Genomic DNA, 20,671 nt, shown 5'->3' with positions numbered 1-20,671 from the left:
AGTTCTTTGCAGTCTTCATACATCACTGATACGACTTTAAAAGTAAAAGGAGACATTTTGTTATCATGAGCTTTTTAAATTGCTTGGTATGGGTCATGAGCAGGAATATTGCAGGAGCTCAGCTTAAAGTGGCATTGATTGTACAGTCTGGAGATACAGCCCATACATGTGATGTTCAAAACACTGATGATGGCGTAACGGAGTCCAAGATGAACTGTGAAACAATTTGCTGTTTTGAGTTGGTTTGGGCTCAACTGTGATGAGGTAGCATAGCCACACACAAGTTGCCCCTGCTCTGAACTGAAGAACCACATAACTTTAGCAATCTATTACTTCACCATTAATTTTTAAATATTGAGAACTGTAATAGCATGGCTCTGATTTATGCCATGAGTTTCTTGATTTATAAAAGTAAGATTTTTTTGGCTTAAAAGGAGTGTAACATTTTCAGCCGTGCAGGTGTTGTAAGAAAACATACTAATTTCATAGTGTACAAAAATACACAATAAACAGAGTAACTTGAACAAGAATAACAAATTTCTTCCTGTGTTGTGTATGACCTTAAAACTCACAACTCTGATAATGCACTCTTGATGCCCCAAGCCCCATCCCAGTCCTCCTGCCCCCAACTTCACCAACTCAACATTTCTCTGGTTAAATAATTTATCATTTCGATTTTTCACACTCAAGCCAGATGTTAAATTACAGTAAGCTTTATGTACTTCCTGGTTAGGTTGTTAATGGGTATTTGGTTTCTGAGGTATTTAAAAATAGAAATGGTTGTGCTTTGCTCCTGGATTGTAGACACTCCTGTCTTTCAGTCAACTGTAACATTATTGCATGGCAGAGGATTAGGATCAAACCGTTATTAACTCCATGAGTAGGTTGCATGGAGAGGTGAATGAATTTTGTTTTCAGCAATAGTAAGTCGGAGCCTGTTTTACGCTTGTAGGACTTTCCTTTCCATTACGGAGCAGAAAATTGTAAAGTGTATGAAGGTTACAGGTTCACACTACAGCACAAAATAACTTTTACCCCCAATGTCTTTCACCAGAGACCTAGCTTCAATGTAGTTAGCCTAAAGGATGAAATTCACCTTTCTCCATCAACAATTAGGGTTAGTTTCACTCAGTCTCCAGTCGGTGCAGGTTTCTAGTGCAAAATCAGCCAACTCTGTTGAAACTGCCAATCTCAAACAGAGGTCATGAGATGGCAGATATGCAAACTATTTCAGTTCGATTTAGTAGTGGCACTCTTACCTCTAGTTTAAGAATTTGTGGTTTGAAACCCCACTCCAGGACTTGAATATAAATCAAAGTTGATAGTTCAGTTTAATACTAATGATATGCTGCATAACAGGAGGCTCCATCTCTTGGGTAAGATGGCAAGCCAAGGTTCTGCTTTGCCTCCTTAGATGTATGCAAAATATCTCATAGCACTATTTTGAAGAAGAGTACAGAATTTTCCTGGCGGTCAGACCAATATTCATCTCTCAGTAACACCATGAAAATATAATAACTGGTCACTTATCTTAGCTGTTATTACAGCATCTTTCTGCATGCAATGATGGTTAACTATCTTGCTACATAGAAATGTGATTAATTGGTGAAATCCTTTGGGATAAACTAAGTTCAAAAAGGAACACAAATGATTGCAAGTTCTTACTTCTCTTGGTATTGACTTTCTACATACAAACAGCTGTCAGATCTTTGAGCTAGGAGAAAGGGAGGGGTAGCAAATATGAAACATTTGATGATCTGGCTAAATCTGAATTCCTGATACTTTGGTCAGGTGATCCTTCTCATTCCACCATTTTCTTCTGAACCATGTTCGTAGTTCTTTGGCTAGAGCGAATCCAAACAACATCAGAGAAAGAGCTGATGAGAAGGCTACACAGAAGCTTTGCAACTGAATGTTGAACATATCTATGACAAATAAAACAACATCCTTCCTCAAAAAATGGGGTTAAGACATTTCCACTGGTGTTTCATTTTCAAATCAAGCCTTTGAAATTTCTGATTGCTTTTAGGCTTTTCCTGTCATCTGCTCATTAAGATCCAGACAGATAATTAACATATATTAGAATGGGAGCCAATGACACTGTAGCGTCAGATCTCTTGCTTTTATCTTTGCAGTGCACTAAGGTCAATTAGATAAAAACAAAAAACTGCAGATGCTGGAAATCCAAAACAAAAACTTCAGTTCTGTTGAAGGGTCATGAGGACTCGAAACGTCAACTCTTTTCTTCTCCGCCAATGCTGCCAGATGCTGAGCTTTTTCAAGGTCAATTAGAATGGTTCAGCAGTTACTAGGAACAGCTGCAACTGGTGGATGTGAGGAGTTTGTGAGCCTGAAGAAAGGTTTGGAGCTAGGAGCAACTTTCTGCAGCAATTTGTTTCCATTCAGTCTGACTACCAGTTGGGCTGAGATGATATCCATCCAACTAAACTATTCATAAGCAGGTGTGGTATTGTCTATGATCATACCTTTATGCATCATTATCATGGTGGAAGATAGGAAATGGGGGCAGTATTTTTGGAGGAAACAGTGGCCCCACCACCATATATTATCCTACCCCACAAAGAACATCCAATGAAGACCTGAGGAGATGTCTGTCAGAAGAGTGCACTTATTCAAAAAAGCAATAGTGGAGCTCTGCCACTTAGTATCTGAAGACCTACTGCCAGTTATCTGCCTGCAATGCCCTCTCTGTGGCTACGATAGTGACAACCACACTCAACGTTCATGACAAAGGGTGTTTTTTTTACATAGCTATGGGAGAACCCTGCAATATCAACCTTCCTGTATTACAGGCATGTACTTAACAGGAGGCTGACACACTCTTCAGATGAATAGAGGAAGCTTCATCCTTTTTGACACAGCAGCTCTCCCTTTTCATTATATTCATCTTCGGCATCTTTAAAGTTGATCAGGAGAAAATTCCACCTCTCCTCTTCACTATAATTTTCTGCCATCCAAGGGCAAAAGGAGTGGAGGTAACAATAAGTGAGCATAATCCTCTGGAGATTAGTTAAAACAAAGAAGGGCCTGGAAACTCGTGGCTGTGTGATACTTCATAGAGATGCTGTGATAAAGGCGTAGGATGTAATCACCAAATAGGCAACAGTGCAGTGTTCAGATTTCATCATCTCCCATGGCAAGAGCAGAGTGCTTCCCCATCAGTTTCATGGTTTGCACCAATAAGGAATAAGCCCCATGATATTGGGGATTTCCCATATGGAGCATGTCCCTCATGGACATTGTGCACAAGTTTCTCCTGCAACAAAGTTAGTGAAGGGTGAAAACTGAGGCCATCTGAGGTAGCACTGTGTAACTGATGTAAACAATGCAATGGTATTATCCTGTAAAAGTGGAGGAAAATGATTTCAAAGTAATGCAAGCAAATAATTACTGTTAAGGGAGATGACTACACATAAAATAAGGAAGAGGGGCAAAGAGAGAGTATGGGGGGGAACGATAACTAACATAAAGGGGAATCTAATAGTCTTCTACAGGCATATAATTAATAAAAGGGTAGTAAGAGGAGGGGTGGGGTCAATTAGGGGCTGTAAAGGGGATCTCTACATGGTGGCAGGAGGTATAGCTGAGGTACAAAATGTGTATTTTGCATTGTCTTTACCAAGGAAGAAGATGCTGTCAAAGTTGTAGTGAGGAAGGAGGTACTTGAGACACTGGATGGGCTAAAAATTGATAAAATAAGAGGTTTTAGAAAGTTGCTAAGGCACTTGAGCTGGGTGGGCTGCATTTGAGGATGCTGAGGGAAATAAGGGTGGAAATTACGGTATTGGTCCTCAGATCTTCCTTAGATAGAGGGGTGGTTCTAGAGGATAAACCTAGCAACTACAGGCCAGTCAGTTTAACCTTGGTGGTGGAAAAGCTTTTAGAAATAATAATTTGGAACACAATTAACAGTCACTTGGACCAGGGTGGATTAACTAAAGAAAGCCAGCATAGATTTGTTAAAGGTAAACTGTGTTTAACCAACTTGATAGAGCTTTTGGATGAGGTAACAGAGGGTCGATGAGGGTAATGCAGTTGACATGGTGTACACGGACTTCCAAATGGCATTTGATAAAGAGGCTACAGTGGCATTGGCTCCCTTTCTAATATATGTTAATTATCTGGCTGGGTCTTAATGAGCAGATGACAGGAAAAGCCTAAAAGCAATCAGAAATTTCAAAGACTTGATTGGACTTAATAGACTTGTCAGCAAAATTAAAGCCCATGGAATACAAGGGACAGTGGTGGCATGGATACAAAGTTGATGGAGGAAACAGAGGGTAGTGGTAAAGGACTGTCTTTTAGACTGGCGGAAGGTATATGGTAGTGTTTCCCAGGGATCATTTGTAGGACCACTGCTTCCTTAACTTAGATGTGTGTGTACAGGGAGCAATTTCAAAATTTGCAAATGACACAAACCTTGGAAATATTGTGAACTTGAGTAGGACAGTGATAGACTTTAAGAGGACATAGACAAGCTGGTGGAATGGCCAGACACATGACAGATTAAATTTAACGCAGTGAAATGTGAAGTGATTCATTTTGGTAGAAAGAATGAGGAGAAGCAATAAGAAATAAAAGATATAATTGTAAAAGGGTGCAGGAACAGAGAGACCTATGCACAAATCGCTGAAGATGGCAGGGCAGGTTAAGAAAGTGGTTAAAAGGGCATACAGGATTCTGGTCTTTATAAATAGAGGCACACAGTACAAAAGTAAGGACATCATGATGAACCTTTATAAAGCACTGGTTCAGCCTCAACTGGAGTACTGTGCTCAATTCTGGGAAGAAAAGATTTACAAGAATGGTTCCCGTACATCATCAATAAAGACAGTCAGGCTGCAAGGCAAGCCGTGCTCGGTATCATTGCTAGGTTTCCTCAAGTGCAAGTTGTTATTGGCTGCACTCATGGCCATGGGAGCTTCCTGGGAACAGTCAGCTGCATAGTAAGTCTTAGAAGGTCTCACTCCATGAACATACAACTGGTGTGTAGCCATAGGAAATTAATACATGCCTGTGCTTGTTTCCCAGGGGGCTCTCACGATGCATACATCTTGAACAACTCAGCTCCTAGAGTTTTTTGAAGCCCCAGTCCAGGTTGATGGATGGATCCTTAGTGTCAAGGGTTATCCCCTGCATACATGACTGATTACACCAGTGAGACATCGCCAGAGCGAGGCAGAGGAGCGTTACAATCAAGCTCATGCGTCCACAGAGCCAGCACTGAGCATACCATCAGGTTTCTTAAAATGCTCTTCTGCTCTGAAATACACACCCCAGAGGGTGTCACAAATGTGCACTGCACAATCTGGTTCTGCAACATAGACAGATGTTGCAAGGGGAAGAGGGCGAGGAAGATCAGCCGTCCTCAGATGAGGAGGATTTTCAGAGTCCATAAATCCAAATGAATCTTTCATAGATGTCAGGACCACAGAGAGACGTGCAAGGGACATCAGGGACAACCTGATCAATGCAAGGTTCGCACAACAATAATGCATCTTCATGACCATCACTAGACCTCCAACGCCTTCATGGGGCGCAAACTTAGCCCTGCCATTCTCTCTTGTTGAGTTAATTCTAAACCTGCATCCTCTACCACCTAAAATAGGATGGGGGTTAGAACTTTGTCACACAGACTCGCCAGTGACTGCTAGTACCAAGGACATCTTTGGGGTGTGTGGACATCCATGTCACAGCCTGCCTTGCCCAATTATTCTGAACAAACACCATCATTCAAGTGCTCTGAATGCAAGTCCACCTGTATCATTTGTACCTGCTGAGAGTTAAATGGGCCAATATCCTCCAGGTTGTATAGATCAGGGGCCAGCTGTGCCTACATTTAAAGCCATGTTCCACAGAATGATCATCATAGAAGTAACAATTCATATTAACGTTCAACAAAGAATACACGAAAACTCAACATATCTCATTCAGAAATAACGTCTGTGTCCATATCTCCTCTTTAGCCATCACAGTGGGGCAGGCCCCAAAACATCTCAATAATAATGAACAATTACAGAAAGCAAATTTAATTTAACATGTAATTTAACATGTGAGACAGAGAGAAAATCACCTGTGCCACCTTAGTGCTCATCTAGTCTGCTGGAGCTGTTGGGATCAATGGTGGAGGGGATGAGGAGATGCCGCTAACCCTGTGGCTGACCTGAGATGAAGACTCCGAGATAGGTGGCAATTGCTCCTCTTCCACCTGGGTGCGCAATATCTCCTGAGGGGAAAGGGCTCCTCGAGGGAGGTCTAGGGGCCTCATCTCCCTCTTGCCTAGTGACAGCTGCAGTGAGCCCTTGGCTCAAGTGATGGAATGCAGGTCAGACTACATATAGATCGAATGCTCAACCGGGTGGTGTCTCAATGGATGAAGCCACGTCCTAAAACTCCTAGATCATGGCAGAACTCATGGTGTGCATGGACTCCTCCACACATATGCAAAATTGTGCATAATCCCTGACATCTCCATCATATTTTCCACTAGCCTCTCTTGTGTGTCCCACTGGTTTCTTGCAGCTGCAAACAAGGGCTTGTCATCAGCATGTGGCTCAGCAGAAGCCTGGTCCCCAGCAGTCCTCTCTCAGTTGCTGGAAGGTGTCTGTGGCATGCTCACCAGATTGTGCTCCCAAATCTACACGCGACCCCTCAGCAGACCGTGTGGGTGTAACTGTGCTGGTGGAGGTGAATGATGAGTCAGATGACGATGCATCCTCAGGAGTACTACTTCATCTCCAGAGGTGGAGTCTTCTGGCTCCTGTCTTGGCTGGAACCTGGTCCTTAGATGGTAATGACCTGTAGTGGAGAACAAAAAGATTCTTGAATGACAAGGGAGTCAAAGGTTATAGCGGTAGACAGGAAAGTAGAGTTGAGGCCACAATCAGGTCAGTCATGATCTTATCAAATGGCAGAGCAGGCTTGAGGGGCCAAAAGGCTACTTCTGCTCCCAGTCTGTAAGATCGTATGTAAGAATTAGATTAAAAATCACCACAGTTTGAGTGCTTCACATTTCATCGCATCCATCCTGTGTGCCCATTTGCCACCAGCAGGAAAGTTGCCTCTTCCTCCTGACCAGTTCAGCTTTGATATCAGCCACCGATTACACTCCCTGCTCACCAGCAATCTCTGTTGCTGCCTCTCCGGTGGCTGTGAGGAGCCGCAGGTCTGGAACTCCTCCTCCTGTGTGTTTCCTCTTGTGGGAATTGTGGTCTGCTTGCCCTACATGACGAAGTGCAGAGTTAATGACATGTCAAGTGACACCTAACTCCCTTGTCTGCATGCTTCTCCATTATACATACTGCCTTTCATTCACACATTGCATCCAAGCATGTACTAAGAGCAAACTTTTAGACTCTTTGCCCTCAACTGCCAAGAGGCATTAAGACTGATCAGGCATTCATTCTTCTGGCAGAGCTGCCCACTTGGACATATACATTATTGATGACCATACATGAGACTCCTGTTGAAGATGTGACACTGACACTTACCCTGAGGATTGGAGCAAGTCATTGACCCATTTCCTGCACTGGATCCAGGTTCACCGGGTGATTCCACAGTCGTTCACCTCCTCTGCCACCTCCGTCCAGGCTGCCTTGGTCTGGCTGGAGGGCCTTTCTATGCCGTCTTTAGGGAAGAGCACCTCCCATCTTTCCCTGACAGAATATGCAGGGAGGCATCACCGAACCTTGGGGCTGGTCTGCTTTGGCAGTCATTCATCTCTCCAAAGAATACGGCACTCTTAAACAGTGAAGTGTCCTGACAGTGATGCACAGCCTCCCTGTTTGAACAGCAAGCTCTTTAATTGGCTGCACATAGATGCTGCATTGTTGTCTAATGGAGGGTTTCACAAATGAAAAGCTTCCCCGCCGCTAAGTTATGTGTGTTTTGCATGCACACCGCTGGCATTTAGAATTTTAATTATAATCGCGTGGGAAAAGGCAAAAAGAGAAAATGGAAGTGGCGCTCAGTTCCACTTGCGACATCAGGAATGACAATCTGTTAAAATCTCAGCCTGAGTTTCAGCCAAAATATAGACTTGATCGTTGGTGAATAGGTACGTCTAACCCAAAGTCACTGAGATGTCATATGGAGGAGTAATGCTTTCATAATGTTCTTTACCACCCAACTGTAATATGATGTATTTATAGTGCAGTGAACAAACTATCAAACTTTTGTTTCAAACTGGCAGAAGTAAGTGACAGAATGTTTTGGGGCTCTATTTAGGAAAGCAGTTCATCATTACTGCATGTAAGTTTCTTCCCTAACCCAAAAATGCATATTTATCCCCATAATTTAATTTGTCAATGACTATACCAGCAATTGGAGAGTGCAACAAGGTGCTCGGTCACTGAGTAGTCAATACACAAACTCACATTTGTGACTTCCTACATGGCTAGTCTTTGATCTCAATCATGTTGTCAAGGGACGTTTTCAGGGTGAAGGTCATGGACTAGGGAGGGATGTAGATAGATTTAATGCAATCTGCTTTTGAATGGTAATTTCAAGCTAGAACACCATATTACGAATAGCAGGCTACCTAACTGCCCAATCTATTGTGAAATGATGCATTCTAAAGGGGAAACTTTAAAAGAGAGGGGAATAAATGTAAAAATGTGATTTGCTTTTAAATTGAAGAATAGTGTTATTCTCTCAGAACAACTCAATTGCATTCATTGACCTGAATATGCCATTGTCGTCAGGCAATCCCCTTTGTTAGTGTATATGCTGCAATTTATATGCAGCATCAAAAACCTATTCAGCAAAATATTCCTTTTTACAGATTCAACTGTCATCATAATTGAAACTGGAATGAAAGCTCTCAAACTCTATGCTATTTTATTCTATATCACTCTGCATCCAATTCAATTGAACAGCCGAGATGCAGTTGTGTGACATTTGGTGCGCTTTTGTTGAAGCTGTCAATCAGCTTTGCAGTGACAGGAGTTGTTATGTCAGACAACAGCCAAGACCATAATTTCCAGCTACACCCAATCCCAGTTGACTGAATTAAACTGGCTCGTACAATCAAATTCAGTTCCTCATTCAAAATCCTGATCATAAGGTCAATGTAAACCCTGATCATGATAATTCAAGCAAAGGATGCAGTTACAATTGTTATAACCTTGGACAAAACCCATTAATATAAATTGCATCAGAGCAATCATGTATGAGAAAATCACCTACAGTATTGCCTGCTAATGTCGTCAGCAAGCAATTGCTTTCAGCAAGAGATGTCAGAGGCCAATAGTGGAGACACTACCAGCCTTCTGATGCTCAGCCTCTACATAAACTTTATGACAATGAGGTAAAAACCTCTTTTGAAATAAATTCATTCCTAAGGCATGACATTGCAAATATTAACCGTAGCTTTTTGGCAAAAAGGTAAACTCCTCCTCTTCAGGTTGCAACACTGCTCAAGAACACTTTATGGAAGCCAACCCCTGATTTCAGAGTCTTACTACAACTATTGTAATCAGTGTTTGCTTACTGCTGCACACCTGTGGTTTTTACTGGCTGCTACGAGCTGTGGCTGCACTAGTACATGGTTGTTATAACCAGATGCAGGTCCCTTTTAATTAAGCACTGGCAGTTTGAGTGAAAAATGAACTTTACCATTGGTCCTTTGTTTTAGAAATTGCAAAAACTGACTAGTAATGTTAATTATTTTTTGCATGATTTAAAATAAATATTGATTTTAAGGGAATTATTACAGAAGGCATCATGCATAACATATGGGGAAGAATTTAGGATTAGTCCTTTTGGTGCAGAGCTATTTGTAATTAATTATTGGGAATCCAGGTAGAGGTCAACGCAAGCCTCATACGCTGTGGCCAGTAAGGCATAACACTAGGCAATGACCTCTATGCCTGGACTTCTAAGTCCAGAAATATGCACCAGCAAAGTTAATTTGTAAAAGTTCCCCCATTATTAACATATTCACTAGCATGATTTGTTTTTTCTTATGCACAGAGATACATACTAATGCACCCAAAATGGACACAATCAAGCCTACGTACATGCATTCTGGCTACAATGCAAATACAAGGCAAAATCTTTCATTCTAATGAAAAGCATTCTAATGTGTTAGGAGATCAGTGCACTTTAGCTTTAACAGAAGCACCCTGCGCTTTCCATTTACCAAAGAGGCCATTGGACATACATTCATTTTCCTCCGACATCGTGAGAGGTTCAGCAACAGGGACACCTTCAGCTCCCGAAAAGTTTTCAAATCTTCTCCGAATCCTTCTCGTGGGAATTTCTTCAATGCGTATTGGTATCGTTGTGCTGCTTCTTTCACTTTTCCTTTCTGATCAGAGAAAAAAAAAGCATTATTATAAAGAGTAGGCCTAAACAAAACGCTGAATTCAATAAACTGCATTCCAAGGTTTGACAACCAGAAAGTTGAAATTAAAAGCGATTAACTAGAGCCTGATTTTGGAATTAACTAGGCCAGGCCTCGATTAACTGGATTGAAACCTTAGGATTATCCCCAGAGGGAGGTACTAGGAACAGTTTTGGGATTGCTTAGAGGCACTTTTTGGTATTAACTGGAGACGGATCTCTTTGGACCTCATATGGAGATACTTCAAAATTTCTCAAAACAAACTAAAGTCAGGAAATAAACCAATCTACTGTTTCAAATAGGTCAGTCCCAAGCAATCAGTCCCATGCTTCAGTACTGTTCATGTGATGAAGGAAGAACAAAAGTAATGTTCTCAGAGGATGTGCTTTAACTCCCATTACTTGGTCTTACTTCATGTGATGCTACCCTTAAAGTCAAAGTGGACAGCTTGTTTCAGCCACATGTTATATCCACATCTAAAACGGGCTGGATTTGGACCTTTAATCGCAGTGTGCATTTTTTCCCCAGGAGGACTCAGCTCACACTATGTGATATGGTGCTGCTTATTCCCATGAATTCTAACGAACTATTAACATCCTGCTCAGGATCAGTAACCCATGGTGCATTTACTATGGAACCAAATATCATGAAAAATAACCATCTTATCACAACAAGAATATTAATGTACAATGGAGGGAACAAATCAAACAGAATATTAATCAGATTGCAAGACTGAAATTCCTCAATATGAGACATCAATTTATATGTATTTATTTTAACATGGTGTATTATATTCACTGATACTTCTATACTGGGGACACCAAATGCAGACTGGCTGACTGATTTGTTAAATATCTCCATTCCACGCCCCAAGAATTACTAACCACCCTATGGCTCTTAATCTAGCTTTGTCTCCCATTCTCACATGAACCTTTCCACCTTTAGCTTCTAATACTGTTCCAGCCAAGCTCAGCTTTGAGCATATGCTAAAGCTCTATTTCCTCTCATGCACATTCCCCCTGAAGGTACAGAATTGGCATTATTATCTCATCAATATCCTGTACCCTTCTGGTCTGACTTTAGAAACTTCACCCTCATATTCTTGCCTGTTTTTCCCATTCACATTTCATGTCTTCTTTTCTACTTTGGAGCTGTTTAATCCACCTCTTCTCCTTCTAATGTGTTAGATGCCATTCCTATGTCACCTATTTCACCTCTTTCAAGCTTTGAAAGAAATCTACTTACATGCTACTGAAGCATTAGAAGCTCTTTGTAATGTTTGACCTTAACCTATTGTCTCTCCTCCTTGTTTTTGTCAGACCTATAAAATGGCTTGTGTCATCGTTTTTCTGATTCCAGAGGTTATCTACCCAAGTCAGAGACCTACGCTTTCTCTTGTCAGATGCTGATGGAGTTATATTTATTTCCATCATTTTGTTTTTACTGCATGATTGAAATGCAGCCAGAAGCTGAAGTTGAACATGCTCATTACAGTGTGCGCAATGTACTTAAAGGATTTCCAAACAGCACTGAGAACAGTAGTAAGGTGAAAATCTAAATACATTTTTCCTCTTCCTCCCCACAAGACATCATTCAAATAAGTCAGTTCAGACACTTACTCTGTGGTAAACTAATAGAAGATCTAGTTTTAAGAATGCGAAGGAACAAAGTTCTACACCATCATGAGTGGTTTCAATGATTAAACTCATGTCAATAACAATTTAATATCATACAGCACTTTTAAAATAATAAAACAATCCAATGCACTTGATAAAAGCATTATTAAACAAAATCCGAACTAAGTCAAGTAGGGAAATATTAGGTCAAGGGAGCAAAAGCTTGGCAAAGGTTTGAAGGAGGCAAGAGAAGTAGAGTGGCAGAGAGGTTTAGGGAGGGAGTTCCAGAGGTTAGGGCCAAGGCAACTGAAGGCACAGCTTTTAATGGTAAAGCAACATACAAAGTGTATGCAACATACAAAGTGTCTGGCAAGAGGCCAGAATTGAAGGAGTACAGAGAACTTGGAGGGTTGCAGGGCTGCAGGAGGTTGCAGAGATGGAGAGGGTTTGTCTTTGAAAGTCATATTGAAGTGAAGACATTGAAAGATGGTAATCTATTTAAGAAGCCAGGATTTTTACTATTCCAGTCTTCCCTATGTATCTCTACACTGTTCCCTTCCCCAGCTAGCTAGTGGGATTCTTTGAACAGGTTGAGGAATAAAGCAGAGACAGAGAGAAGTTAATCAAAATGATGAATGGAAGCTAGTCTCATGGAGTTTAGTGTGCTTTGATGAGTTAACTCTGGAGCAAAATAGAGCAAGGGAAAGGAGGAAAAACACCAAATCTTTATTCCTCGGAGTAAAGGTTTATACAAAATAATATGCTTTTTTGCATCATACTCCATTTCAATAATAGTATCTAATTAAATTTCAGATATAATATATGATAATTTTAAGGAAATCTCCACTGCTTCACCCTGCAAATAATTTGCTCCACCATTGGTTAAATGCCACATCCTCAGTTCCCTAAAGGATGATTATATTATAACTGCACCCTGCAAATTACTCAAATTGGACAGTCATTTAAGGTAATTCAGGCTGTGCATCATAACCAAGAGATACATGTTCTGGCAACAATCTAGGTTGCAGAGGGTTATGAAAAGCAATGTAACTTTTCCCCATTTCTGGGTCATCTTGCTTTTTAAAGTGTTAGGGGATGGAAGTTTAAAGCTGAGCCACCAGGTGTCAGGCTCATCTTACAAGACAAATGGCTGACTTCACATAAGATGCTGTGACACCAGGTGCTAGGGAGCATGCAACAGCACTCGTGGAATCATTCTCTAGTGGCCTTTGTTTTTCAATTCCCAATGGCAAAGCAGACTGGAATATTGTGGGTGCATCCCATTGCTCCCCCTTGCAGCAAGTTGGCTCTCCCAATTTTTAAAAAACATAAATTATATATTCCCACCTCCCTCCCATTCACTCTATGTAGTTCTTCTTCTATCAATGTTTCTTCAATTAGGCACAAGCAAGCAAACTGTCGACACTCCTGAGATTTCCCATACTTCTCCATAAAGCTTCTGACCTTTGTTTGTGTTCTCAGGTGGTTAGAGTTCCTGATGCAGGGAATCACAGGTACACGCATGTCTTACCACACTGTAGTGGAGCACATTATTACAATAACAGGCCAAGGTACCTGACTAGCTCTGTATTTATTTATTTAGATTTATCCTAAAATTTGATTCTGAAATGATGGAACAATTTGTCTTCAGACATTCCCAAAGAGCACCATCTTGCCTCCCTTACCAACCACCCCATACTGCCCCAGTCTTTCTTTCTCCCTTTGGTGCGATTTTGCTCATCATGTAAGGGTGTGTAGGACAGATGAGGTCCAAATCCACTTTTTGTATTTTCATAATTTAATATCACACTCCTAAGGCTGGCAAGTTGAAGTGAAAGGCAATCCAAAAACACTAACCATTACCTCTTCATATTCTGGTTATTATGAGATGGCCACTCTTTTGATAGGCTAAATAAAAAAAGGATAGCATGGAGGTTCATTTCTCGAGGAATAGAATTGAAAAGCAGAGTTTTGTGAACTGTGCATAGAACCTTGGTTAGGCTACACTTAGAGTACTGTGAACAGTTCTATTATAAAAATAGATGGAAGCACTGGAGGAGATCCAAAAAAGATTTACTCAAATGATACCAGAACTGAGAGGTTATATTGATCTGGAAACACTGAACAGGTTGAGGCTTTTTACTTTAGAAAAAAGACTGAGGGGGTGACCTGTTGGAGGTATTTAGGATTATAAAAAGGTTTGGTAGGATAGACACAGAGAAGGTGAAAGCCAGGGGCCAGAAGTAGGAACATAAGATATAGGAGCAAGATGAGGCCATACAGCCTAAGCACCTGTTCCACCATTTGATAAGTTCATTGCTGTTCTTCTACCACAACTCCACTTTCCTAGCCTATCCCCATATCCCTTGATTCCCTCAACTTATTCACTAATTAATCCAGTAGGGAATTCAGGAGAAACTTCTTTACCCAGAGGCTGGTCAAAATGTGGAATTTGTTGCCAGGAGTAGTTGAAATGAGCAGCACACATGAGGGGCGGAGGGTAGGTTGGGGTGGGGGGGGGGGGCTGGATAAAGTTGGATGATGGAGAAAGGAATAACAGAAGGTGTTGATGGGCTTAGATAAAGAAAGTTGGGAGGGAGTTCACCTGGAGCACAAACACCAGCATGACCTGTTGGGCCCAATGTTCTGTTTCTGTGCCTAAATATTAGCTTAACGCTTCCTATGCAATGTTATCCAATTTTATTTTCCACCTTTTTTAGGTTCTATCAAATACCTAATTGAAATTGTGAATTCATTTTGTGTCTTGAGATTATCATTTTAGCATCACTGGTGTAAGACTCAATAGAATTTCTGCTATCTTTGGATAGCTCTTTGAAATTAATTCTGATTACTGCTACAAATGCTACAGGGTAATGGGAACATTTTGGAAAATGTGAGATTTCAAAGGAATACATGATGAAAAATTGTATACTTACTGTGAAAGGATAATGTTTTTGTACTTTCTGGCAACCTAGGCAGATTGATATTTTAATACTCATCAAATTTTGTGAAAATGTGATTCCCTTCTCCCTCAATTTTGCTGCATATTGGGAGCATAATGGAGTACAGCCAGGTATCAATGTAACAAGATTGATCTTGTATTAAATTGGCACAGAGGGATACTGGAAGCACAGAATTATTTGGAGAAATGGAAGCAGGCTCCATCAAGCAATATTATCCACTAAAGGCATAATGGATAATTTGATTGATTTATTCCTATACATTTGAATAGTAATTGATCTATTTATTTAGTTTAAAGAGGCATTTCAATTTCTCTCCTCACACTGTGAATGGGGAATCAGCAAATTACAACTGGAAATATGGACACTGGCAATGTGTTCTTTGTGTGCATGAAATTGGGTAGTGGGTAAGGCACTTCTCCCATATCTTAGGTCCATCCCAATAATGTTCTACATTTGAATCTGGCAGCCATTAGCATAGCTATATTGCCTCAGAAGAAAGCAGGATGCACAATTTATTGTGGCAGTAACTATCTCCTCAAGCTTGGATGAAGTATACTGCACAAGGGCATGATGCCGTAATGACAGAAAGGTTACAAAATTTAGGTAAAGTGAAGGAAGAGAAATAAGAGAAACATGAATAAAATGGAATATTAATTTTTTTTGCAGCTGTTCAAAGTTAGAATTAACCTGGATTCCCCAGAGATAAAGGGGAGTGCCTCAGCCAGCTGCACAGTTTAGCCCTCATGCCAATTAATCTCTGGTTCATCCCACCTTGTAAAACATGTCTCCTTCTTCCATCAGCTTGCTCAGGAGGATGATCATGATGTCCGGTTTTGAGGTGGCCATTGCCCACGTCGCTGGACCTGCAGTGCACAGGATGCATGAGGGGTAAAACACACATAATGCCAGGGTAGGAAACTATATGAAAAACACCTATAGGAGAATGGAGGTAGAGAACAACTTTGTATTTAGGTATTGTGCCACATAACTATCATTTAAAATGGTGTCATCCTCATTTGTCAGGATTTACAACCAGTAATATTTACAAGCTTGTTAAAAGCAAATTTGCTCAAAAAATCTACTTTCACATTAATTAACTGATAACGGTTAATGAGAGCTTATTTTTGATGTATGTGTGTTTCAGCGTAAAGAATTCAATTTTTAAATAAAGTGAATTGGAATTTATTTTACAGAAAATGACAGTATTAAGTATTCCAAGTTATGTATCAGATGAAAACATGGGGACTTAATTTGACCTCAAAAATGCAGCTCAACCACAACCCAACCCTGCTCCTGCCATATTGGGCCAAGGTGGGAAAGGTCAGACAATATCCAACAATGTTCTTCGGACAGTTGTGAGAATTGTGCCAATTACTGTAAATTAGCTTTTCGTGACCTATCAAACTAATGTGTGACTTATGCATTGGTGGAAGTGCTTTTCTGTCTGTGAGCTTTTCACCAATATAAGCACCATTTGAAGTCTTGCACTGTGGATTTGTATTCACTGAGAACGGAAATTGAGACTTTGAGTATACATTTAGCTGAAACCTATTTAATATTCAGCACAAGAAGCGACCTTGATTTCAGCAGATCTTTTGGTTAGTATTTGCACAAAGATCCTAGAAGTAAAAAGGCACTGCTCTGACTTGAGTTGACATTCTGCTAAACGCTGTGTTTGGTACACAGGTTAACATCCTTGTGCAAAACCTCTTTGTGCACTATTTTAACAATGTTACATAAATGTGTTAAAGATTTGCTAAAATCACAGGGATAGGAATTTTTTAAAAAGTGCACAAACCAGTGTATTAAAAGCAGCACTCAGTGAGGCTTCAACCCTATTGTGCCAATTGGTCTCCTCCTCCCTGGAATTATTTTTATATGATGTATCGATACATCATCTTGTTGCACCTCATTTGACGAGTTTATTTCATAGTAGAAGGCTGCTGGGAATATTTAATCTAACTGTTTGAAACACAAGCTATAAGGACAGCAGTAAAAGCTATGCAGCTTAAATATAACTTAAAATCATCACCGTAAGATTCAATTAAATAGGTCATTGCTCAGTCCTGAAGGGGAAAACACAAAGAATAAATAAAGATAAACAGCAGTAGCTGGACGAGAGAAAGATTTGTGTTTTTTGGCAGATCAGAATGAAAACATGTTGCACTGATATTTCAGTCCCAATTTAGGCAGAGAAATCACTTGGATTTAACTGGTTCCTTTGAAAGGAACCTCAGCATCATTCCATTAAACCGAACAGGAAATGGCCAGCTGTAAGCCCAGTGCTGATTCAGGTGAACACAGAAACTGCTGTAATTCTCACAATTGTGTATGTGAACATGTTCCAAAGATGTGAACTATAAACTATGCAAAATAGTATAACAGTAAAAATTACAGCAGTCTGTAACAGCCAACACCATTACAGCATGGGAGAAATTAATGATATCTTTAAACCAGCTTTAGGTGAATTTTGCACTTGTCAAGGGGAGGGATGCAGCACTGGGAAAGGTAATCTTTCTCATTTCAGGGATCAAATGCCAATATGAATCTACATTGTTAATTTGGGTAGCCAGCAAACATAACAGTGCTACCTTGCTGCACTTCCATGTGACAGTAGTTTCTTTATATAAAACAGATTTAATAAAATATACATTAAGAGGATTCTGATTATTGTTTATGTGAACAAACTATGTCCACATAGTCCGCTCATTCTCATTAAGACAGGACATTAGGTTAAATGTGACTCTTAATCAGTGATCTGGCACTATACAATGGGTGTTGCACTAACTAACACCTTTTTATAGGATTCTAAATGCAGTAAAACAATTTTATACTGTGTCTATTTTGACACCATGCTAAAGCTGATATTATGAAGCAGATGTATTGGATTAAGAAAATCCACTGTACTCTCAAAGACATTCCTAGTCTGCATTTAAGGCCAATGGCAGTGAGATATAATTTAGGTGGCTAGTCCATGGTATCTTTACAGAATCGATGAGGCTAACCATCTTCCTATGAAAAATCTAATCAGAAGCACCATGTAAAATAAATATTCAGCTGATTGAGAAAATTACAAATTACAGTGTAAAAATGGGTAGTTTACCAAGGCATCTAGTTTGGATTTGACTAACAAGTCAACATTATAATTTATTTCACTGACGTCCTTACAAGTGTTGCAAACAGCAGTCGTAATGATTATTTTTACAAGGGCTTTCAATGACTCAGTCACACGTAAATGTGTGTGTAAAGGTTGTCATTTGAGATTCTTGTATTTATATGCGACAAACCTGGATGAGATTGTGTTATGTTACTTGTGGAAGTGCTTGGAACAGAGACAAATCTAAAGGATTTGAATCACTGGCTCTTTAGATCCACATGTCAGCTTCAGACACAGTCATCATCAATACAGTACTGCATAAATTAAATGAAGAATTGCGTAGCACTGGAGCCTGGTTCTGTGACTACGGCGATAAAGATAGGGAATTATTTTACATTCAAAGGTTTTCTTCAAAATTGTGCAGAGGATCCAGGCAGTGTTTATAAACCCGTATGGGTTTATATCAATGTAGGAGGGAGAGGAAACGAGTGAGGGGGAAGGCTGGTTATAAAAGTTTTGGAAACTTTTTTTGTAGATGAGGCAGTTACTGCAATTGATAAAAACTGAGAAAAGCAGAAGAAAGAACTTGCATTTATAGATTGCCTCATCACATCCTCAGGACCTGCCAAAGTGCTTCACATGAGGAATTGCTTCTGAAGTATAGTGACCGTTGTAATGTAAGCAAATTTGGCAGCCAGTTTGCAGACAACCGTAATTGCTGATATCCCATTGTTAATTAGAACAGACAACAGCATTATGATAACCATGGCATCAATACTGTGGTTGATGGGGACCAGATATGTTCATAATATTCGTTATTACAATCAATGCAAAAAGAGAATTTATAACACTGAATCACAATTTGCGTTGCTGTTTAGCAAATAAGTTGTCCTCTACAACAATCCTATTGGTTGCTTTCATTAGGGATAGATAAACAAAAAAAAGTTTTTCATGCTGTCCAGTCCGAACTGGAGAAAGGCAAAAAGAAATCAAATCATCAGAATGTACCTCGAGGACGACTTGGGAGTGTTTGACAACCTTTCCAAGTGATGAAGGAGAAAAAGGGAAGGATTTTTTTTTTCAAAAAAAAGTGAAGATGAAAAACAGAAAGAACAAAAAATAGCAGTGAGCAAGCAGCAAAGCTAGTGCACCAGCAAATCATTGTACAAAAACACAGCACGTAGGAGGAATTTAGTGAAGCCAGGCACACTGTCTGAAGCAGACACACTGAAAGCTGCCTAAAGCACACAGTTACATCTAAAAGCAGCAGTTCCAAGGCTGGAAGAATCCAGTGGATATGGGAACCTGGGTCTCAAGATTATTTTTTTTAAATACAGGTCCTGGGTGCTCTAACGTACATGTGTAATGTATGCACAGATGTAAAATACAAAAAAATCATTGTACCAATTCTTTACACACCCAAGAATTTGATCTAATATATGCACAATTGAGATTAAGGTCCCCACATAAGCCTAGAAACAACAGCAATAGTCTAGATTCTCTGATCCCACCTCCACTTCTACTTTTGGGATTGTACATTTTAACCTTTTAACATAAAACATGTCCACCAGCAGTTAATGGTTAATTCTGGGTTTGGAAATGTGGCTGAACATCAGGGAGATCAGATTCGTCTTCTTGTAGGATCACTGTCACTAAATTACAGCAAAATGTACAAGAACACTCAAAAATAGGAGAGGTTGGAATACCGAAAAGGGAACCCCAGAAATACAATATGAAACAATTTACTGGTTAACGGATAACCAATTGAGTACCTATTATGATCAATAGCAGAATTCCATGTGTTAACATCAACGGCAAACACAACCAACAATGTGTATACTTTTTTCATCAATATAGATGGAGAATTGTTCATTCCCCTTCCTGTCCCCACCAAAGATCTAATAGAAAGATTAGTAACACAGTTTATGAAGTCACCAACTTTCATTTCCTGAAATATCTGGATTTGAAAGTGACAACTTTTCTTTCAGGCTTAACCTTGAAGTAAAAAGTTTCTCAGCAGTTTTCAGCATAGAGAACTCTTAATAACCCCATAATTGAAGAAAAAAATGATTGGAACAATATTGGCCATTTTTTTGCTTGCTTCAGGAAAATAGGGCTACGTTCCATTTTTACTTTTTCATTGACTTAAACAGCAGGATGGATATGTTGGTCAGCAACCAATTTGCCAATAAATTCCATAAGTACCCAAGGTATACAGATCAACAGGGATAAATCAAGTTGATCCATAATTGTAACCAATCAGCTGAGTAGAGAATATATATTCACGGATAACTCATATCGAATGAGCCTCTATTATGTCCACTGAGTTTCTGTGCTTCAACTCTCTTCTAGCATAGCTCAGACTGGGAATTCAAAAAGCAGAATCAATTTCGAAATATTGGCTTTTAGCCGACTAGCTGCTAAACTCCTGAGAAACAATTGTGTGTTGCAGCATCTAAATATCCTTATTGAAATTTGAACATTGTCAATACAATATTTGATTATGGAAAAAAATTCCAGTTCCATTCACTGTACTACAATTGCAAGAACATCAAAGATGTCACAACATGTTAACAGATTTAAATACAATGTTAACTGTTTCTTCAACAGGGTTGAATGAAATGTCAAG

At 39.8% G+C, this 20,671-nt stretch overlaps 1 protein-coding gene across 5 annotated transcripts in view; it reads right to left on the bottom strand.

Moving 5' to 3' along the window:
• The window catches only part of tanc2a (tetratricopeptide repeat, ankyrin repeat and coiled-coil containing 2a), a 920,169-nt gene that overhangs the window by 23,975 nt on the left and 875,523 nt on the right, over positions 1-20,671 (bottom strand). For all 5 annotated transcript variants that reach the window (XM_041217622.1, XM_041217623.1, XM_041217621.1 and 2 more), the window contains 2 exons: positions 15,717-15,808; positions 10,184-10,330 (listed from right to left, as the gene is read on the bottom strand). In XM_041217622.1, the coding sequence (XP_041073556.1) occupies positions 10,184-10,330; positions 15,717-15,808 (239 nt within the window). The remainder of the gene's footprint in view (positions 1-10,183; positions 10,331-15,716; positions 15,809-20,671) is intronic.

The sequence above is a fragment of the Carcharodon carcharias genome, chromosome 23, assembly GCF_017639515.1.
Source record: "Carcharodon carcharias isolate sCarCar2 chromosome 23, sCarCar2.pri, whole genome shotgun sequence".
Classification (NCBI taxonomy): domain Eukaryota; kingdom Metazoa; phylum Chordata; class Chondrichthyes; order Lamniformes; family Lamnidae; genus Carcharodon; species Carcharodon carcharias.
Note: the sequence above shows the minus strand (reverse complement) of the source record. Positions and strands in the feature narration are given on the sequence as shown.